This window comes from Oncorhynchus gorbuscha, linkage group LG03 (assembly GCF_021184085.1).
Source record: "Oncorhynchus gorbuscha isolate QuinsamMale2020 ecotype Even-year linkage group LG03, OgorEven_v1.0, whole genome shotgun sequence".
In the NCBI taxonomy this organism is placed as follows: domain Eukaryota; kingdom Metazoa; phylum Chordata; class Actinopteri; order Salmoniformes; family Salmonidae; genus Oncorhynchus; species Oncorhynchus gorbuscha.
In genome coordinates, this window is record NC_060175.1 from 101,079,189 (window position 1) to 101,103,884 (window position 24,696).

Consider the following 24,696-nt stretch of genomic DNA (forward strand, 5'->3'; position numbering starts at 1 on the left):
CCTAGAGTGAGTACAGTAAGGACACTCACATTAGCTCCTCTAGTTACTGACCTAGAGTGAATACAGTAAGGACACTCACATTAGCTCCTCTAGTTACTGACCTAGAGTGAATACAGTAAGGAGACTCACATTAGCTCTTCTAGCTACTGACCTAGAGTGAATACAGTAAGGACACTCACATTAGCTCCTCTAGTTACTGACCTAGAGTGAATACAGTAAGGAGACTCACATTAGCTCTGCTAGCCAATGCATTGGCTTTAGCTCAGCAGGCTAACAGAGTCTTGTGGCATGCAGAGTACCCTGGTCGGTCACATATAGTTTATCTCTCATACAGTTTAGCAGTCTTGGCTTTAGCTCAGCTGGCTAACAGTCTTGTCTATGAACCGTTTCTCTTCCCCTATCACCTTCATATTGAACTCTGGTCCTCGGAGACAGTCCACAGTTTTTTTTGCATTCTAGCCCTCTAATCAGGGAATGATTTCGACCTGGGACACCAGCTGGGCGCAATTAATTATCAGGTAGAATAAAAATGCAGTGGTCTCCAGACCTCGTGGGGTAACATTTGAATACACCAGGCCTATCGTCTTGTGTTAGATACCTGAAGGAGCAGAGCCAGGCATTCATGGACCTGTACCCCAAGGAGAACGAACGGGAAGGAGAGAAGGAGTACCAGCGGGTCACCATCTCTGGAGAGGAGAAATGTGGGGTAGGTCACAGAAATATCCCCCAAAAAACCCTCCATACCATATCCTGCCGTAGGGCCTTTGAGCAAGGCACTTAGCTAACCTCTAAAAACTGTTCCAGTGGCAGCTCATGGGTGTGGGTTGAAAAGGAAAAAAAGATGATTGAAAAATTACAATGTAAAATAAAGTATTATAAGGTCCAATGGCTAACCTGTGCCCTCTCTCCCCGCCCCCTCTCTCCAGGTTCCCTTCACAGACCTGCTGGATGCTGCTAAGTGTGTAGTGAAGGCCTTGTTCATCAGGGAGAAGTACATCGGCCTGTCCATGCAGAGCTTCTGTCGGACAACAGCCAGATACCTGGAGGAGCTCAGTGACAGACCTCTAGATATGGGCATATACGAGGAGATCCCGGAGACCTCTGTTACTGCAGGTAGAGAAGACAGACAGAGAAACACAGACAGACAGACAGGCGGACAGACACACAGGGAAACACAGACAGGCAGACAGACACACAGAGAAACACAGACAGACAGGCAGACAGACACACAGAGTAACACAGACAGACAGGCGGACAGACACACAGGGAAACACAGACAGACAGACGGACGGACGGACGGACGGACGGACGGACGGACGGACGGACGGACGGGCGGGCGGGCGGGCGGGCGGGCGGACGGACGGGCGGGCGGGTCTGGACGGACGGACAGACGGACAGACACACAGGGAAACACAGACAGACAGGCGGACAGACACACAGGGAAACACAGACAGACAGGCGGACAGGCACACAGAGTAACACAGGCAGACAGGCGGACAGGCACACAGAGTAACACAGGCAGACAGACAGGCACACAGGCACGCCCACAACACCTAGCGCAGACTGTGTGCAAACTGGGAGAATTTTCATCATTGAAATTCAACACTTGAAACCACACACTGTCAAAGGTTAATCTGCTGTTAGCACAACTTCAAATGGCTCTCAGCCAATGATTTTGCCTCTTCCGGACTAGCAGTCTCATAATCATCAATCAAAGTAATTTTCACACTCCATCTGCTCTACCACCTAGCAGCACAGACTGTCACACAGTGTACAGACCATTGGGAGAATTATCCCCATTGACATACAGTGTGGACATCGTCATGGCGATGGCATTCCAACCCATCTGCAGGGATTAGAACCACAGCAAGAAGAAGAAGAAGTTCTGTGTCTGACGGACTAATAACTTTAATTATATTATATACTGAACTAAAATATATAAACACAACATGTAAAGTGTTGGTCCCATGTTTTCATGAGCTGAAATAAAAGATCCCAGAAATGTTCCATACGCACAAAAAAAAAAAAGATTTCTCTAAAATGTTGTGCAAAAATTTGTTTCCATCCCTGTGAGTGAGCGTTTCACCTTTGCCAAGATAATAAATTCACCTGACAGGTGTGGCATATCAAGAAGATGATTAAACAACATGATCATTGCACAGGTGCACCTTGTGCTGGGGCCATTAAAAGGCCACTCTAAAATGTACAGTTTTGTCACACAACACAATGCCACGGTTGTCTCAAATTTTGAGGGAGTGTGCAATTGGCATGCTCACTGCAGGAATGTCCAACAGTGCTTTTGCCAGAGAATGTAATGTTCATTTCTCTACCATAAGCCGCCTCCAACATCATTTTAGAGAATTTGGCAGTACATCCAACAGGCATCACAACCGCAGACCACGTGTAACCATGCCAGCCCAGGACCTCCACATCCGACTTCTTCACCTGTGGGATCATCTGAGGCGGAGGAAGGGGGAGTATTGCTGAGGGTCTGTAATAAAGCCCTTTTGTGGGGGGAAACGAATTCTAATTGGCTGATCCTGGCTCACCAGTGGGTGGACCTGCCTCCCAATTGGGGGAGCTTATGGCCACCCATGGCTGCGCCCCTGCCCAGTCATGTGAAATCCATACATTAGGTCCTAATGAATTTATTTAAATTGACTAACTTCTATGAACTGTAACTCAGTAAAATCTTTGAAATTGTTGCATGTTGCAATTTACGGTTGAAATCGGAAGTTTACATAAATTTAGGTTGGAATCATTAAAACTAGTTTTTCAACCACTCCAAAAATTTCGCAAGTCGATTAGGACATCTACTTTGTTTACAGACAGATTATTTCACTTGTAATTCACAGTATCACAATTCCAGTGGGTCAGAAGTTTACATATACTAAGTTGACTGTGCCTTTAAACAGCTTGGAATATTCCAGAAAATTATATCATGGCTTTGGAAGCTTCTGATAGGCTAATTGACATTATTTGAGTCAATTGGAGGTGTATCTGTGGATGTATTTCAAGGCCTACCTTCAAACTCACTGCCTCTTTGCTTCACATCATGGGAAATTCTAAAGAAATCAGCCAAGACCTCAGTCTGGTTCATCCTTGGGAGCAATTTCCAAACGGCTGAAGGTACCACGTTCACCTGTACAAACAATAGTACGCAAGTATAAACACCATAGGACCACGCAGCCGTCATCCCGCTCAGGAAGGAGACGCGTTCTGTCACCTAGAGATGAACGTACTATGTTGCGAAAAGTGCAAATCAATCCCAGAACAACAGCAAAGGACCTTATGAAGATGCTGGAGGACACAGGTACAAAAGTATCTATATCCACAGTAAAACGAGTCCTATATCGACATAACCTGAAAGGCCACTCAGCAAGGAAGAAGGCACTGCACCAAAACCACCCGAAAAAAAACAGACTACGGTTTGCAACTGCACATGGGGACAGAGATCATACTTTTGGGAGACATGTCCTCTGGTCTGATGAAACAAAAATATAACTGTTTGGCCATAGTGACCATCGTTATGTTTGGAGGAAAAAGGGGGAGGCTTGCAAGCCGAAGAACACCATCCCAACTGTCAAGCACGGGGGTGACAGCATCATGTTGTGGGGGTGCTTTGCTGCAGGAGGGACTGGTGCACTTCACAAAATAGATGGCATCATGAAGAAAGATAATGTTGTAGCTATATTGAGGCAACATCTCAAGACATGTCAAGAAGTAACTGTTGCACTTCACAAAATAGATGGCAGCATGAGGTAGGAAAATGATGTGGATATATTGAAGCAATATCTCAAGACATCAGTCACGAAGTTAAAGCTTGGTCACAACTTGTTCTTCCAAATGAACAATGACCCCAAGCATACTTCCAAAGTTGTATGTACTTCTGACTTCAACTGTATATTTTTGTTCAGTATATTCTTTCTACTCTACTCTATTCTATTTGATTCTATTCTATTTAACTATATTCTATTTGATTATATTATATTGTACTCTATTCTATTTGATTATTTTATTTTTAATTAGATTCTATTTGATTGTATTCTATTGTACTCTATTCTATTTGATTCTATTATTTTGTACTATATTCTATTTTATTCTATTCTATTCTACTTTATTCTATTTGATTATTTTCTACTTAATTATTTTATTTTTGATTCTGTTCTATTTAATTATATTTGATTTGATTCTATTCTATTGTACTATATTATTTTTGATTCTATTCTATTGTACTCTGTTCTATTTGATTCTATTCAATTATATTATATTTGATTCTATTCTATTGCACTCTATTCTATTTGATTATATTCTATTTAATTATATTCTAATTGATTCTATTCTATTGAATTCTTTTCTTTTTGATTCTATTCTATTGTACTCTATTGTATTCTAGATTTAGACCAGACGGTCCATCCTCCCGTCTCCACCACTCACCCTTACGAGAACCAGGAACCCGCCTGTATGCCTCCTGATATAGGCTATGGCTGCAAGATGGTAAACGGTGTCGTCCACATCTACACTAATAAGGACACAATGGAGAAGTGAGACATTGGTTTCTTCCATTAAATCTTTCTCCCACTTGAATTGCTGTGGTAACACTTCACTTAAAACCTGCAGGTGTAAATAATTATATTCTGCTGTAATACGTTATAAAACTTGTCATCAGCATGTAGCAAGGCCGATTTTTATTTTTTTAATTAATAATAATTAATAATAATTTGATTATTGAGAATTTACATTGAATTAAATGTTTATTTAACTTTTTGTTTTAACTTTTTTAATTGGAATTTAATTGAAATTGTAAACACATTTTAATCTTTGGAATTTAATTTAATTGGAATATATGGTATTTCCCAGTTAATGGCTTTAATGCACATAGCATACAAAATTGACTGTAGGATTTGTTTTGAATCATTTCAACCTGTATTCCTTTATTTCCAGTATAGCTAGGCTATCTGAACAGTGGCATGATCAGCCGGAAAGCCTGTGGGAACTGAATTCAAAGTGGATGTGGTCAAATTGTTGGAAATAATAATGATTTGGGAATTTAATTCTTGGAATTGACCCATGGCATGTACAGTAGATCATGTTATAGTGTCCCTTTTAAAACATGCACTGTCATGACGTTGTCACTGTGATGTCAGGAGCACAGAGTTGGAGCTTCCTTATCCAGACCTACAGGACTACATCAATGACATGAACGTCATGATGGCTCTCATCATCAACGGACCTGTGTGAGTACTGTACACAGACAGACTCTGTCTTTTATTGATTTACTTATGTACAGTGTTTTGTTCTCTTGTACACTTTTATTCTTTGTTTGTTGTTTGTCTTTAATGTGTCACTGTAAAGTGTTGTTAATGTATTGTTTCACTGTAAAGTGTTAATGTATTGTTTCACTGTAAAGTGTTGTTAATGTATTGTTTCACTGTAAAGTGTTGTTAATGTAGTGTTTCACTGTAAAGTGTTAATGTATTGTTTCACTGTAAAGTGTTGTTAATGTATTGTTTCACTGTAAAGTGTTAATGTATTGTTTCACTGTAAAGTGTTGTTAATGTATTGTTTCACTGTAAAGTGTTGTTAATGTGTTGTTTCACTGTAAAGTGTTAATGTATTGTTTCACTGTAAAGTGTTAATGTATTGTTTCACTGTAAAGTGTTGTTAATGTATTGTTTCACTGTAAAGTGTTAATGTATTGTTTCACTGTAAAGTGTTGTTAATGTGTTGTTTCACTGTAAAGTGTTGTTAATGTATTGTTTCACTGTAAAGTCTTGTTAATGTGTTGTTTCACTGTAAAGTGTTGTAGTTGTATTGTTTCACTGTAAAGTGTTGTTAATGTATTGTTTCACTGTAAAGTGTTGTTAATGTATTGTTTCACTGTAAAGTGTTGTTAATGTATTGTTTCACTGTAAAGTGTTAATGTATTGTTTCACTGTAAAGTGTTAATGTATTGTTTCACTGTAAAGTGTTGTTAATGTGTTGTTTCACTGTAAAGTGTTGTAGTTGTATTGTTTCACTGTAAAGTGTTGTTAATGTATTGTTTCACTGTAAAGTGTTGTTAATGTATTGTTTCACTGTAACGTGTTAATGTGTTGTTTCACTGTAAAGTGTTGTTAATGTATTGTTTCACTGTAAAGTGTTGTAGTTGTATTGTTTCACTGTAAAGTGTTGTTAATGTATTGTTTCACTGTAAAGTGTTCATGTATTGTTTCACTGTAAAGTGTTGTTAATGTATTGTTTCACTGTAAAGTGTTGTTAATGTATTGTTTCACTGTAAAGTGTTAATGTATTGTTTCACTGTAAAGTGTTGTTAATGTGTTGTTTCACTGTAAAGTGTTGTAGTTGTATTGTTTCACTGTAAAGTGTTGTTAATGTATTGTTTCACTGTAAAGTGTTGTTAATGTATTGTTTCACTGTAACGTGTTAATGTATTGTTTCACTGTAAGTGTTGTTAATGTATTGTTTCACTGTAAAGTGTTGTAGTTGTATTGTTTCACTGTAAAGTGTTGTTAATGTATTGTTTCACTGTAAAGTGTTGTTAATGTATTGTTTCACTGTAACGTGTTAATGTGTTGTTTCACTGTAAAGTGTTGTTAATGTATTGTTTCACTGTAAAGTGTTGTAGTTGTATTGTTTCACTGTAAAGTGTTGTTAATGTATTGTTTCACTGTAAAGTGTTAATGTATTGTTTCACTGTAAAGTGTTGTTAATGTATTGTTTCACTGTAAAGTGTTGTTAATGTATTGTTTCACTGTAAAGTGTTAATGTATTGTTTCACTGTAAAGTGTTGTTAATGTGTTGTTTCACTGTAAAGTGTTGTAGTTGTATTGTTTCACTGTAAAGTGTTGTTAATGTATTGTTTCACTGTAAAGTGTTGTTAATGTATTGTTTCACTGTAACGTGTTAATGTATTGTTTCACTGTAAGTGTTGTTAATGTATTGTTTCACTGTAAAGTGTTGTAGTTGTATTGTTTCACTGTAAAGTGTTGTTAATGTATTGTTTCACTGTAAAGTGTTGTTAATGTATTGTTTCACTGTAAAGTGTTGTTAATGTGTTGTTTCACTGTAAAGTGTTGTTAATGTATTGTTTCACTGTAAAGTGTTGTAGTTGTATTGTTTCACTGTAAAGTGTTGTTAATGTATTGTTTCACTGTAAAGTGTTGTTAATGTATTGTTTCACTGTAACGTGTTAATGTATTGTTTCACTGTAAAGTGTTGTTAATGTGTTGTTTCACTGTAAAGTGTTGTAGTTGTATTGTTTCACTGTAAAGTGTTGTTAATGTATTGTTTCACTGTAAAGTGTTGTTAATGTATTGTTTCACTGTAAAGTGTTGTTAATGTGTTGTTTCACTGTAAAGTGTTGTTAATGTATTGTTTCACTGTAAAGTGTTGTAGTTGTATTGTTTCATTGTAAAGTGTTGTTAATGTATTGTTTCACTGTAAAGTGTTGTTAATGTATTGTTTCACTGTAAAGTGTTAATGTATTGTTTCACTGTAAAGTGTTGTTAATGTGTTGTTTCACTGTAAAGTGTTGTTAATGTATTGTTTCACTGTAAAGTGTTGTTAATGTATTGTTTCACTGTAAAGTGTTAATGTATTGTTTCACTGTAAAGTGTTAATGTATTGTTTCACTGTAAAGTGTTAATGTATTGTTTCACTGTAAAATGTTAATGTATTGTTTCACTGTAAAGTGTTAATGTATTGTTTCACTGTAAAGTGTTGTTAATGTATTGTTTCACTGTAAAGTGTTGTAGTTGTATTGTTTCACTGTAAAGTGTTGTTAATGTATTGTTTCACTGTAAAGTGTTGTTAATGTATTGTTTCACTGTAAAGTGTTAATGTATTGTTTCACTGTAAAGTGTTAATGTATTGTTTCACTGTAAAGTGTTAATGTATTGTTTCACTGTAAAATGTTAATGTATTGTTTCACTGTAAAGTGTTAATGTATTGTTTCACTGTAAAGTGTTGTTAATGTATTGTTTCACTGTAAAGTGTTGTTAATGTATTGTTTCACTGTAAAGTGTTAATGTATTGTTTCACTGTAAAGTGTTAATGTATTGTTTCACTGTAAAGTGTTGTTAATGTATTGTTTCGCTGTAAAGTGTTAATGTATTGTTTCACTGTAAAGTGTTGTTAATGTGTTGTTTCACTGTAAAGTGTTGTTAATGTATTGTTTCACTGTAAAGTGTTGTTAATGTGTTGTTTCACTGTAAAGTGTTGTTAATGTATTGTTTCACTGTAAAGTGTTGTAGTTGTATTGTTTCACTGTAAAGTGTTGTTAATGTATTGTTTCACTGTAAAGTGTTGTTAATGTATTGTTTCACTGTAAAGTGTTAATGTATTGTTTCACTGTAAAATGTTGTTAATGTATTGTTTCACTGTAAAGTGTTAATGTATTGTTTCACTGTAAAGTGTTGTTAATGTGTTGTTTCACTGTAAAGTGTTGTAGTTGTATTGTTTCACTGTAAAGTGTTGTTAATGTATTGTTTCACTGTAAAGTGTTGTTAATGTATTGTTTCACTGTAAAGTGTTGTTAATGTATTGTTTCACTGTAAAGTGTTGTTAATGTATTGTTTCACTGTAAAGTGTTAATGTATTGTTTCACTGTAAAGTGTTAATGTATTGTTTCACTGTAAAGTGTTGTAGTTGTATTGTTTCACTGTAAAGTGTTGTTAATGTATTGTTTCACTGTAAAGTGTTGTTAATGTATTGTTTCACTGTAACGTGTTAATGTATTGTTTCACTGTAAAGTATTGGTCATGTATTGTTTCACTGTAAAGTGTTGTTAATGTATTGTTTCACTGTAAAGTGTTGTAGTTGTATTGTTTCACTGTAAAGTGTTGTTAATGTATTGTTTCACTGTAAAGTGTTGTTAATGTATTGTTTCACTGTAACGTGTTAATGTATTGTTTCACTGTTAAGTATTGGTCATGTATTGTTCCACTGTAAAGTATTGGTCATGTATTGTTTCACTGTAAAGTATTGGTCATGTATTGTTCCACTGTAAAGTATTGGTCATGTATTGTTCCACTGTAAAGTATTGGTCATGTATTGTTCCACTGTAAAGTATTGGTCATGTATTGTTCCACTGTAAAGTATTGGTCATGTATTGTTCCACTGTAAAGTATTGGTCATGTATTGTTCCACTGTAAAGTATTGGTCATGTATTGTTCCACTGTAAAGTATTGGTCATGTATTGTTCCACTGTAAAGTATTGGTCATGTATTGTTTCACTGTAAAGTATTGGTCATGTATTGTTCCACTGTAAAGTATTGGTCATGTATTGTTTCACTGTAAAAGTATTCATCATGTATTGTTTCACTGTAAAGTGTATAGATATTTTTTTATGGACCTAAAGGCATAACGTATGATTTTATTTGACACAATGTGCTTATTCACTACCACAGGAAGTCGTTCTGTTACCGTCGGTTACAGTACCTGAGTTCTAAGTTCCAGATGCACATCTTGCTGAATGAGATGAAGGAGCTGGCAGCTCAGAAGAAAGTCCCTCATAGAGACTTCTACAACATACGCAAGGTAAGTCCCACGTAACCCTAAGTCTAACCCTAAACTTAACCCTAAGTCTAAGCCTAAACTTAACCCTAAGTCTAACCCTAAACTTAACCCTAAGTCTAACCTTAAACTTAACCCTAAGTCTAACCCTAAACTTAACCCTAAGTCTAACCCTAAACTTAACCCTAAGTCTAACCCTAAACTTAACCCTAAGTCTAACCCTAAACCTGTAACACCAAGAAGTCTGCAACATAAGTTTATCAAAGAGACTTCTCCAATGTATGCAAGGTCCCTCTTAACTCTAAACCTAACCCTAAACCTTGAATGGAACCACTCTCCTCAGAGCAGGAAGGAAGAAACCTTGACTGGAACCACTCTCCTCAGAGCAGGAAGGAAGAAACCTTGACTGGAACCACTCTCCTCAGAGCAGGAAGGAAGAAACATTGACTGGAACCACTCTCCTCAGAGCAGGAAGGAAGAAACCTTGACTGGAACCACTCTCCTCAGAGCAGGAAGGAAGAAACCTTGACTGGAACCACTCTCCTCAGAGCAGGAAGGAAGATACCTTGAATGTAACCACGCCCATCCTATGGTTGCATCATGATAAAGTGCCCTAATCCATCTTCTATGTCTGTGATTCCTTGTAAACCCAGGTGGATACCCATATCCACGCCGCATCCTGTATGAACCAGAAACACCTGCTGAGGTTCATCAAGAGGGCCATGAAGAAGTATCCAGGGGAGATTGTCCATGTGGAGAGAGGCAAGGGACAGACGCTCATGGAGGTGTTCCAAACCATGAACCTCACAGCCTTCGACCTGAGTGTGGACACACTGGATATGCATGCTGTAAGTGGTGGTTGGTGAGGGCAACATGGTCTCCGAGTAATTCGGATTATTATGTACGTAAATAGGTGGACTTCATTTAGTATGATATATAATGTTACATTAGGTTGCATTATGAATGGAATTGTGGTTGTACAGTGTCACACCAATTACTGGGTGTATATTCGTACCCGGTCGTACAATTGCATACAAGATGGATGAAATGACTTATCATACATCTTGGAGGATGTACAGTCCTATACGTCTTTTTCTAAGACCAGGTTGCTTGTTGCACTATAAAAACAAAGGAGAACTACGGGAAATTTACGTTGGCAGTTAGGGGAACTAACAACAAAGGTTAGGATCATTTACTAGTAGTAGGTATCATACATATATAATATAAACTAGACTAGTAGTAGGTATCATACATATATAATATAAACTAGACTAGTAGTAGGTATCATACATATATAATATAAACTAGTAGTAGGTATCATACATATATAATATAGACTAGTAGTAGGTATCATACATATATAATATAGACTAGTAGTAGGTATCATACATATATAATATAAACTAAACTAGTAGTAGGTATCATACATATATAATATAAACTAGTAGTAGGTATCATACATATATAATATAAACTAAACTAGTAGTAGGTATCATACATATATAATATAAACTAGTAGTAGGTATCATACATATATAATATAAACTAAACTAGTAGTAGGTATTATACATATATAATATAAACTAGTAGTAGGTATCATACATATATAATATAAACTAGTAGTAGGTATCATACATATATAATATAAACTAAACTAGTAGTAGGTATCATACATATATAATATAAACTAGTAGTAGGTATCATACATATATAATATAAACTAGTAGTAGGTATGATACATATATAATATAAACTAAACTAGTAGTAGGTATGATACATATATAATATAAACTAGTAGTAGGTATGATACATATATAATATAAACTAAACTAGTAGTAGGTATCATACATATATAATATAAACTAGTAGTAGGTATGATACATATATAATATAAACTAAACTAGTAGTAGGTATCATACATATATAATATAAACTAGTAGTAGGTATGATACATATATAATATAAACTAAACTAGTAGTAGGTATCATACATATATAATATAAACTAGTAGTAGGTATCATACATATATAATATAAACTAGTAGTAGGTATGATACATATATAATATAAACTAAACTAGTAGTAGGTATCATACATATATAATATAAACTAGTAGTAGGTATGATACATATATAATATAAACTAAACTAGTAGTAGGTATCATACATATATAATATAAACTAGTAGTAGGTATCATATATATATAATATAAACTAGACTAGTAGTAGGTATCATACATATATAATATAGACTAGTAGTAGGTATCATACATATATAATATAGACTAGTAGTAGGTATCATACATATATAATATAAACTAGTAGTAGGTATCATACATATATAATATAGACTAGTAGTAGGTATCATACATATATAATATAGACTAGTAGTAGGTATCATACATATATAATATAAACTAGTAGTAGGTATGATACATATATAATATAAACTAGTAGTAGGTATCATACATATATAATATAAACTAGTAGTAGGTATGATACATATATAATATAAACTATACTAGTAGTAGGTATCATACATATATAATATAAACTAGTAGTAGGTATCATATATATATAATATAAACTAGACTAGTAGTAGGTATCATACATATATAATATAAACTAGTAGTAGGTATCATACATATATAATATAAACTAGTAGTAGGTATCATACATATATAATATAAACTAAACTAGTAGTAGGTATCATACATATATAATATAAACTAGTAGTAGGTATCATACATATATAATATAAACTAGTAGTAGGTATGATACATATATAATATAAACTAGACTAGTAGTAGGTATCATATATATATAATATAAACTAGACTAGTAGTAGGTATCATACATATATAATATAAACTAGTAGTAGGTATCATACATATATAATATAAACTAGTAGTAGGTATGATACATATATAATATAAACTAGACTAGTAGTAGGTATCATATATATATAATATAAACTAGACTAGTAGTAGGTATCATACATATATAATATAAACTAGTAGTAGGTATCATACATATATAATATAAACTAGTAGTAGGTATGATACATATATAATATAAACTAGACTAGTAGTAGGTATCATATATATATAATATAAACTAGACTAGTAGTAGGTATCATACATATATAATATAAACTAGTAGTAGGTATGATACATATATAATATAAACTAGACTAGTAGTAGGTATCATATATATATAATATAAACTAGACTAGTAGTAGGTATCATACATATATAATATAAACTAGTAGTAGGTATCATACATATATAATATAAACTAGTAGTAGGTATCATACATATATAATATAAACTAGTAGTAGGTATCATACATATATAATATAAACTAAACTAGTAGTAGGTATCATACATATATAATATAAACTAGTAGTAGGTATCATACATATATAATATAAACTAGTAGTAGGTATCATACATATATAATATAAACTAGACTAGTAGTAGGTATCATATATATATAATATAAACTAGACTAGTAGTAGGTATCATACATATATAATATAAACTAGTAGTAGGTATGATACATATATAATATAAACTAGACTAGTAGTAGGTATCATACATATATAATATAAACTAGTAGTAGGTATCATACATATATAATATAAACTAGACTAGTAGTGGGTATCATACATATATAATATAAACTAGACTAGTAGTAGGTATCATACATATATAATATAAACTAGACTAGTAATAGGTATCATACATATATAATATAAACTAGTAGTAGGTATCATACATATATAATATAAACTAGTAGTAGGTATCATACATATATAATATAAACTAGTAGTAGGTATCATACATATATAATATAAACTAGTAGTAGGTATCATACATATATAATATAAACTAGACTAGTAGTAGGTATCATACATATATAATATAAACTAGTAGTAGGTATCATACATATATAATATAAACTAGACTAGTAGTAGGTATCATACATATATAATATAAACTAGACTAGTAGTAGGTATCATACATATATAATATAAACTAGACTAGTAGTAGGTATCATACATATATAATATAAACTAGTAGTAGGTATCATACATATATAATATAAACTAGACTAGTAGTAGGTATCATACATATATAATATAAACTAGTAGTAGGTATCATACATATATAATATAAACTAGTAGTAGGTATCATACATATATAATATAAACTAAACTAGTAGTAGGTATCATACATATATAATATAAACTAGTAGTAGGTATCATACATATATAATATAAACTAGTAGTAGGTATGATACATATATAATATAAACTAGACTAGTAGTAGGTATCATACATATATAATATAAACTAGACTAGTAGTAGGTATCATACATATATAATATAAACTAGTAGTAGGTATCATACATATATAATATAAACTAGACTAGTAGTAGGTATCATACATATATAATATAAACTAGACTAGTAGTAGGTATCATACATATATAATATAAACTAGTAGTAGGTATCATACATATATAATATAAACTAGTACTATCATACATATATAATATAAACTAGTAGTAGGTATCATACATATATAATATAAACTAGTAGTAGGTATCATACATATATAATATAAACTAGTAGTAGGTATGATATATATATAATATAAACTAAACTAGTAGTAGGTATCATACATATATAATATAAACTAGTAGTAGGTATGATACATATATAATATAAACTAAACTAGTAGTAGGTATCATACATATATAATATAAACTAGTAGTAGGTATCATACATATATAATATAGACTAGTAGTAGGTATCATACATATATAATATAAACTAGTAGTAGGTATCATACATATATAATATAAACTAGTAGTAGGTATCATACATATATAATATAAACTAGTAGTAGGTATCATATATATATAATATAAACTAGACTAGTAGTAGGTATCATACATATATAATATAGACTAGTAGTAGGTATCATACATATATAATATAAACTAAACTAGTAGTAGGTATCATACATATATAATATAAACTAGACTAGTGTAGGTATCATACATATATAATATAAACTAGTAGTAGGTATCATACATATATAATATAAACTAGTAGTAGGTATCATACATATATAATATAAACTAGTAGTAGGTATCATATATATATATAATATAAACTAGACTAGTAGTAGGTATCATACATATATAATATAGACTAGTAGTAGGTATCATACATATATAATATAAACTAAACTAGTAGTAGGTATCATACATATATAATATAAACTAGACTAGTAGTAGGTATCATACATATATAATATAAACTAGACTAGTAGTAGGTATCATACATATATAATATAAACTAAACTAGTAGTAGGTATCATACATATATAATATAAACTAGACTAGTAGTAGGTATCATACATATATAATATAAACTAAACTAGTAGTAGGTATCATACATATATAATATAAACTAGTAGTAGGTATCATACATATATAATATAAACTAGACTAGTAGTAGGTATCAAACATATATAATATAAACTAGTAGTAGGTATCATACATATATAATATAAACTAGTAGTAGGTATCATACATATATAATATAGACTAGTAGTAGGTATCATACATATATAATATAAACTAGTAGTAGGTATCATACATATATAATATAAACTAGACTAGTAGTAGGTATCATACATATATAATATAAACTAGACTAGTAGTAGGTATCATACATATTGTAATGACCTGACTAGATCATAAATGAACAATTGTCCAGACAGAGGCTTGAGTTTGCGAATTGACGGTTTATTAAACCAACTTTACACAGGCTACTGTTTGGGCCGTAGCACACGCCAAATAGATGACAGATAACCCACAAGCCAATCGTGACCTTCTCTTGTGAAGCCCAGACGTAAGAGAGAGAGAACAAAGGCTGAACCTGGTCTTAACTTCCAATATCCACCCCCTGCCCAACCCCCTCCACGCCACTATAACCAGGATGCCCGGCATCAGAACATTCCAGGCATTCCCGTGATTGGCAGATAGCAGGTTGATTGACATGTCGGACCCCGCGAACACCGGGTACTGGTCAGTACAACACAACCACCTCCTAGCCTAACACATAACACACAGCTGTCTGTGCGGGTCGCTACAATATATAATATAAACTATACTAGTAGTAGGTATCATACATATATAATATAAACTAGTAGTAGGTATCATACATATATAATATAAACTAGTAGTAGGTATCATACATATATAATATAGACTAGTAGTAGGTATCATATATATATAATATAGACTAGTAGTAGGTATCATACATATATAATATAGACTAGTAGTAGGTATCATACATATATAATATAAACTAGTAGTAGGTATCATATATATATAATATAGACTAGTAGTAGGTATCATATATATATATAATATAGACTAGTAGTAGGTATCATACATATATAATATAAACTAGTAGTAGGTATCATACATATATAATATAAACTAGTAGTAGGTATCATACATATATAATATAGACTAGTAGTAGGTATCATACATATATAATATAAACTAGTAGTAGGTATCATATATATATAATATAAACTAGTAGTAGGTATCATAGTAGTAGGTATCATACATATATAATATAAACTAGTAGTAGGTATCATACATATATAATATAAACTAGTAGTAGGTATCATACATATATAATATAAACTATAGTAGGTATCATACATAATATAAACTAGTAGTAGGTATCATATATATATAATATAAACTAGTAGTAGGTATCATACATATATAATATAAACTAGGTATCATACATAGTAGGTATAGGTATCATATATAATATAAACTAGACTAGTAGTAGGTATCATACATATATAATATAGACTAGTAGTAGGTATCATACATATATAATATAAACTAGTAGTAGGTATCATACATATATAATATAAACTAGTAGTAGGTATCATACATATATAATATAAACTAGTAGTAGGTATCATACATATATAATATAAACTAGTAGTAGGTATCATACATATATAATATAAACTAGTAGTAGGTATCATACATATATAATAATATAAACTAGTAGTAGGTATCATACATATATAATATAAACTAGTAGTAGGTATCATACATATATAATATAAACTAGTAGTAGGTATCATACATATATAATATAAACTAGTAGTAGGTATCATACATATATAATATAAACTAGTAGTAGGTATCATACATATATAATATAAACTAGACTAGTAGTAGGGTATCATACATATATAATATAAACTAGTAGTAGGTATCATACATATATAATATAAACTAGTAGTAGGTATCATACATATATAATATAAACTAGTAGTAGGTATCATACATATATAATATAAACTAGTAGTAGGTATCATACATATATAATATAAACTAGTAGTAGGTATCATACATATATAATATAAACTAGTAGTAGGTATCATACATATATAATATAAACTAGTAGTAGGTATCATACATATATAATATAAACTAGTAGTAGGTATCTAGTAGTAGGTATCATACATAGTAGGTATCATACATATATAATATAAACTAGTAGTAGGTATCATACATATATAATATAAACTAGTAGTAGGTATCATACATATATAATATAAACTAGTAGTAGTAGTATCATATATATATAATAAACTAGTAGTAGGTATCATACATATATAATATAAACTAGTAGTAGGTATCATACATATATAATATAAACTAGTAGTAGGTATCATACATATATAATATAAACTAGACTAGTAGTAGTAGGTATCATACATATATAATATAAACTAGTAGTAGGTATCATACATATATAATATAAACTAGACTAGTAGTAGGTATCATACATATATAATATAAACTAGACTAGTAGTAGGTATCATACATATATAATATAAACTAGTAGTAGGTATCATACATATATAATATAAACTAGTAGTAGGTATCATACATATATAATATAAACTAGTAGTAGGTATCATACATATATAATATAAACTAGTAGTAGGTATCATACATATATAATATAAACTAGTAGTAGGTATCATACATATATAATATAAACTAGTAGTAGTAGTATCATACATATATAATATAAACTAGTAGTAGGTATCATACATATATAATATAAACTAGTAGTAGGTATATACATATATAATATAAACTAGTAGTAGGTATCATACATATATAATATAAACTAGACTAGTAGTAGGTATCAAACATATATAATATAAACTAGTAGTAGGTATCATACATATATAATATAAATAACTAGTAGTAGGTATCATACATATATAATATAAACTAGTAGTAGGTATCATACATATATAATATAAACTAGTAGTAGGTATCATACATATATAATATAGACTAGTAGTAGGTATCATACATATATAATATAAACTAGTAGTAGGTATCATACATATATAATATAAACTAGTAGTAGGTATCATACATATATAATATAAACTAGTAGTAGGTATCATACATATATAATATAAACTAGTAGTAGGTATCATACATATATAATATAAACTAGTAGTAGGTATCATACATATATAATATAAACTAGTAGTAGGTATCATACATATATAATATAAACTAGTAGTAGGTATCATACATATATAATATAAACTAGACTAGTAGTAGGTATCATACATATATAATATAAACTAGTAGTAGGTATCATACATATATAATATAAACTAGACTAGTAGTAGGTATCATACATATATAATATAGACTAGTAGTAGGTATCATACATATATAATATAGACTAGTAGTAGGTATCATACATATATAATATAAACTAGTAGTAGGTATCATACATATATAATATAAACTAGACTAGTAGTAGGTATCAAACATATATAATATAAACTAGTAGTAGGTATCATACATATATAATATAAACTAGTAGTAGGTATCATACATATATAATATAAACTAGACTAGTAGTAGGTATCATACATATATAATATAAACTAGTAGTAGGTATCATACATATATAATATAAACTAGACTAGTAGTAGGTATCAAACATATATAATATAAACTAGTAGTAGGTATCATACATATATAATATAAACTAGTAGTAGGTATCATACATATATAATATAAACTAGACTAGTAGTAGTATCAAACATATATAATATAAACTAGTAGTAGGTATCATACATATATAATATAAACTAGACTAGTAGTAGGTATCATACATATATAATATAAACTAGTAGTAGGTATCATACATATATAATATAAACTAGTAGTAGGTATCTACATATATAATATAAACTAGACTAGTAGGTATCATACATATATAATATAAACTAGTAGTAGGTATCATACATATATAATATAAACTAGACTAGTAGTAGGTATCATACATATATAATATAAACTAGTAGTAGGTATCATACATATATAATATAAACTAGTAGTAGGTATCATACATATATAATATAAACTAGTAGTAGGTATCATACATATATAATATAAACTAGACTACATATATAATATAAACTAGACTAGTAGGGTATCATACATATATAATATAAACTAGACTAGTAGTAGGTATCATACATATATAATATAAACTAGTACATAGTAGGTATCATACATATATAATATAAACTAGTAGTAGGTATCATACATATATAATATAAACTAGTAGTAGGTATCATACATATATAATATAAACTAGTAGTAGGTATCATACATATATAATATAAACTAGTAGTAGGTATCATACATATATAATATAAACTAGTAGTAGGTATCATACATATATAATATAAACTAGTAGTAGGTATCATACATATATAATATAAACTAGTAGTAGGTATCATACATATATAATATAAACTAGTAGTAGGTATCATACATATATAATATAAACTAGACTAGTAGTAGGTATCATACATATATAATATAAACTAGTAGTAGGTATCATACATATATAATATAAACTAGTAGTAGGTATCATACATATATAATATAAACTAGTAGTAATATAAACTAGTAGTAGGTATCATACATATATAATATAAACTAGTAGTAGGTATCTAGTAGTAGGTATCATACATATATAATATAAACTAGACTAGTAGTAGGTATCATACATATAAACTATAATATAATACTAGTAAACTAGGTATCATACATATATAATATAAACTAGACTAGTAGTAGGTATCATACATATATAATATAAACTAGTAGTAGGTATCATACATATATAATATAAACTAGTAGTAGGTATCATACATATATAATATAAACTAGTAGTAGGGTATCATACATATATAATATAAACTAGTAGTAGGTATCATACATATATAATATAAACTAGACTAGTAGTAGGTATCATACATATATAATATAAACTAGTAGTAGGTATCATACATATATAATATAAACTAGTAGTAGGTATCATACATATATAATATAAACTAGTAGGTATAGTAGTAGGTATCATATATATATAATATAAACTAGTAGTAGGTATCATACATATATAATATAAACTAGACTAGTAGGTATCATACATATATAATATAAACTAGTAGTAGGTATCATACATATATAATATAAACTAGACTAGTAGTAGGTATCATACATATATAATATAAACTAGTAGTAGGTATCATACATATATAATATAAACTAGACTAGTAGTAGGTATCATACATATATAATATAAACTAGTAGTAGGTATCATACATATATAATATAAACTAGTAGTAGGTATCATACATATATAATATAGACTAGTAGTAGGTATCATACATATATAATATAAACTAGTAGTAGGTATCATACATATATAATATAAACTAGTAGTAGGTATCATACATATATAATATAAACTAGTAGTAGGTATCATACATATATAATATAAACTAGTAGTAGGTATCATACATATATAATATAAACTAGTAGTAGGTACCATACATATATATACATATATAATATAAACTAGACTAGTAGTAGGTATCATACATATATAATATAAACTAGTAGTAGGTATCATACATATATAATATAAACTAGACTAGTAGTAGGTATCATACATATATAATATAAACTAGTAGTAGGTATCATACATATATAATATAAACTAGTAGTAGGTATCATACATATATAATATAAACTAGTAGTAGGTATCATACATATATAATATAAACTAGTAGTAGGTATCATACATATATAATATAAACTAGTAGTAGGTATCATACATATATAATATAAACTAGTAGTAGTAGGTATCATACATATATAATATAAACTAGTAGTAGGTATCATACATATATAATATAAACTAGACTAGTAGTAGGTATCAAACATATATAATATAAACTAGTAGTAGGTATCATACATATATAATATAAACTAGTAGTAGGTATCATACATATATAATATAAACTAGACTAGTAGTAGGTATCAAACATATATAATATAAACTAGTAGTAGGTATCATACATATATAATATAAACTAGTAGTAGGTATCATACATATATAATATAAACTAGACTAGTAGTAGGTATCAAACATATATAATATAAACTAGTAGTAGGTATCATACATATATAATATAAACTAGACTAGTAGTAGGTATCATACATATATAATATAAACTAGTAGTAGGTATCATACATATATAATATAAACTAGTAGTAGGTATCATACATATATAATATAAACTAGACTAGTAGTAGGTATCATACATATATAATATAAACTAGTAGTAGGTATCATACATATATAATATAAACTAGACTAGTAGTAATATAAACTAGTATCATACATATATAATATAAACTAGTAGTAGGTATCATACATATATAATATAAACTAGTAGTAGGTATATACATATATAATATAAACTAGACTAGTAGTAGGTATCATACATATATAATATAAACTAGTAGTAGGTATCATACATATATAATATAAACTAGACTAGTAGTAGGTATCATACATATATAATATAAACTAGACTAGTAGTAGGTATCATAAACTAGTAGTAGGTATCATACATATATAATATAAACTAGTAGTAGGGTATCATACATATATAATATAAACTAGTAGTAGGTATCATACATATATAATATAAACTAGACTAGTAGTAGTATCATACATATATAATATAAACTAGTAGTAGGTATCATACATATATAATATAAACTAGTAGTAGGTATCATACATATATAATATAAACTAGTAGTAGGTATCATACATATATAATATAAACTAGTAGTAGGTATCATACATATATAATATAAACTAGTAGTAGGTATCATACATATATAATATAAACTAGTAGTAGGTATCATACATATATAATATATAAACTAGTAGTAGGTATCATACATATATAATATAAACTAGACTAGTAGTAGGTATCAAACATATATAATATAAACTAGTAGTAGGTATCATACATATATAATATAAACTAGTATATCATATAATAATATAGACTAGTAGTAGGTATCATACATATATAATATAAACTAGTAGTAGGTATCATACATATATAATATAAACTAGTAGTAGGTATCATACATATATAATATAAACTAGTAGTAGGTATCAAACATATATAATATAAACTAGTAGTAGGTATCATACATATATAATATAAACTAGTAGTAGGTATCATACATATATAATATAAACTAGTAGTAGGTATCATACATATATAATATAAACTAGTAGTAGGTATCATACATATATAATATAAACTAGTAGTAGGTATCATACATATATAATATAAACTAGTAGTAGGTATCATACATATATAATATAAACTAGTAGTAGGTATCATACATATATAATATAAACTAGTAGTAGGTATCATACATATATAATATAAACTAGTAGTAGGTATCATACATATATAATATAAACTAGTAGTAGGTATCATACATATATAATATAAACTAGTAGTAGGTATCAAACATATATAATATAAACTAGTAGTAGGTATCATACATATATAATATAAGGTATCATACATATATAATATAAACTAGACTAGTAGTAGGTATCATACATATATAATATAAACTAGTAGTAGGTATCATACATATATAATATAAACTAGTAGTAGGTATCATACATATATAATATAAACTAGTAGTAGGTATCTAGTAGTAGGTATCATACATATATAATATAAACTAGTAGTAGGTATCATACATATATAATATAAACTAGTAGTAGGTATCATACATATATAATATAAACTAGTAGTAGGTATCATACATATATAATATAAACTAGTAGTAGGTATCATACATATATAATATAAACTAGTAGTAGGTATCATACATATATAATATAAACTAGTAGTAGGTATCATACATATATAATATAAACTAGTAGTAGGTATCATACATATATAATATAAACTAGACTAGTAGTAGGTATCAAACATATATAATATAAACTAGTAGTAGGTATCAAACATATATAATATAAACTAGTAGTAGGTATCATACATAAACTAGACTAGTAGTAGGTATCATACATATATAATATAGACTAGTAGTAGGTATCATACATATATAATATAGACTAGTAGTAGGTATCATACATATATAATATAAACTAGTAGTAGGTATCATACATATATAATATAAACTAGACTAGTAGTAGGTATCAAACATATATAATATAAACTAGTAGTAGGTATCATACATATATAATATAAACTAGTAGTAGGTATCATACATATATAATATAAACTAGACTAGTAGTAGGTATCAAACATATATAATATAAACTAGTAGTAGGTATCATACATATATAATATAAACTAGACTAGTAGTAGGTATCATACATATATAATATAAACTAGTAGTAGGTATCATACATATATAATATAAACTAGTAGTAGGTATCATACATATATAATATAAACTAGACTAGTAGTAGGTATCATACATATATAATATAAACTAGTAGTAGGTATCATACATATATAATATAAACTAGTAGTAGGTATCATACATATATAATATAAACTAGTAGTAGGTATCATACATATATAATATAAACTAGTAGTAGGTATCATACATATATAATATAAACTAGTAGTAGGTATCATACATATATAATATAAACTAGACTAGTAGGTATCATACATATATAATATAAACTAGACTAGTAGTAGGTATCATACATATATAATATAAACTAGTAGTAGGGTATCATACATATATAATATAAACTAGTAGTAGGTATCATACATATATAATATAAACTAGACTAGTAGTAGGTATCATACATATATAATATAAACTAGTAGTAGGTATCATACATATATAATATAAACTAGTAGTAGGTATCATACATATATAATATAAACTAGTAGTAGGTATCATACATATATAATATAAACTAGACTAGTAGTAGGTATCATACATATATAATATAAACTAAACTATCATACTAGTAGTAGGTATCATACATATATAATATAAACTAGACTAGTAGTAGGTATCAAACATATATAATATAAACTAGTAGTAGGTATCATACATATATAATATAAACTAGACTAGTAGTAGGTATCATACATATATAATATAGACTAGTAGTAGGTATCATACATATATAATATAAACTAGTAGTAGGTATCATACATATATAATATAAACTAGACTAGTAGTAGGTATCATACATATATAATATAAACTAGTAGTAGGTATCATACATATATAATATAAACTAGACTAGTAGTAGGTATCATACATATATAATATAAACTAGTAGTAGGTATCATACATATATAATATAAACTAGTAGTAGGTATCATACATATATAATATAAACTAGACTAGTAGGTATCATACATATATAATATAAACTAGGTAGTAGGTATCATACATATATAATATAAACTAAACTAGTAGTAGGTATCATACATATATAATATAAACTAGAGTAGTAGGTATCATACATATATAATATAAACTAGTAGTAGGTATCATACATATATAATATAAACTAGACTAGTAGTAGGTATCATACATATATAATATAAACTAGTAGTAGGTATCATACATATATAATATAAACTAGACTAGTAGTAGGTATCATACATATATAA

The 24,696-nt window shown here is 28.9% G+C and overlaps 1 protein-coding gene across 3 annotated transcripts in view; it reads left to right on the forward strand.

Moving 5' to 3' along the window:
• LOC124032375 (AMP deaminase 2-like) overlaps positions 1 to 24,696 on the forward strand; it is a 95,213-nt gene that overhangs the window by 57,421 nt on the left and 13,096 nt on the right. For all 3 annotated transcript variants that reach the window (XM_046344736.1, XM_046344738.1, XM_046344737.1), the window contains 6 exons: positions 595 to 706; positions 927 to 1,113; positions 4,397 to 4,544; positions 5,148 to 5,237; positions 9,411 to 9,540; positions 10,170 to 10,364. In XM_046344736.1, coding sequence (XP_046200692.1) covers positions 595 to 706; positions 927 to 1,113; positions 4,397 to 4,544; positions 5,148 to 5,237; positions 9,411 to 9,540; positions 10,170 to 10,364 — 862 coding nt within the window. The remainder of the gene's footprint in view (positions 1 to 594; positions 707 to 926; positions 1,114 to 4,396; positions 4,545 to 5,147; positions 5,238 to 9,410; positions 9,541 to 10,169; positions 10,365 to 24,696) is intronic.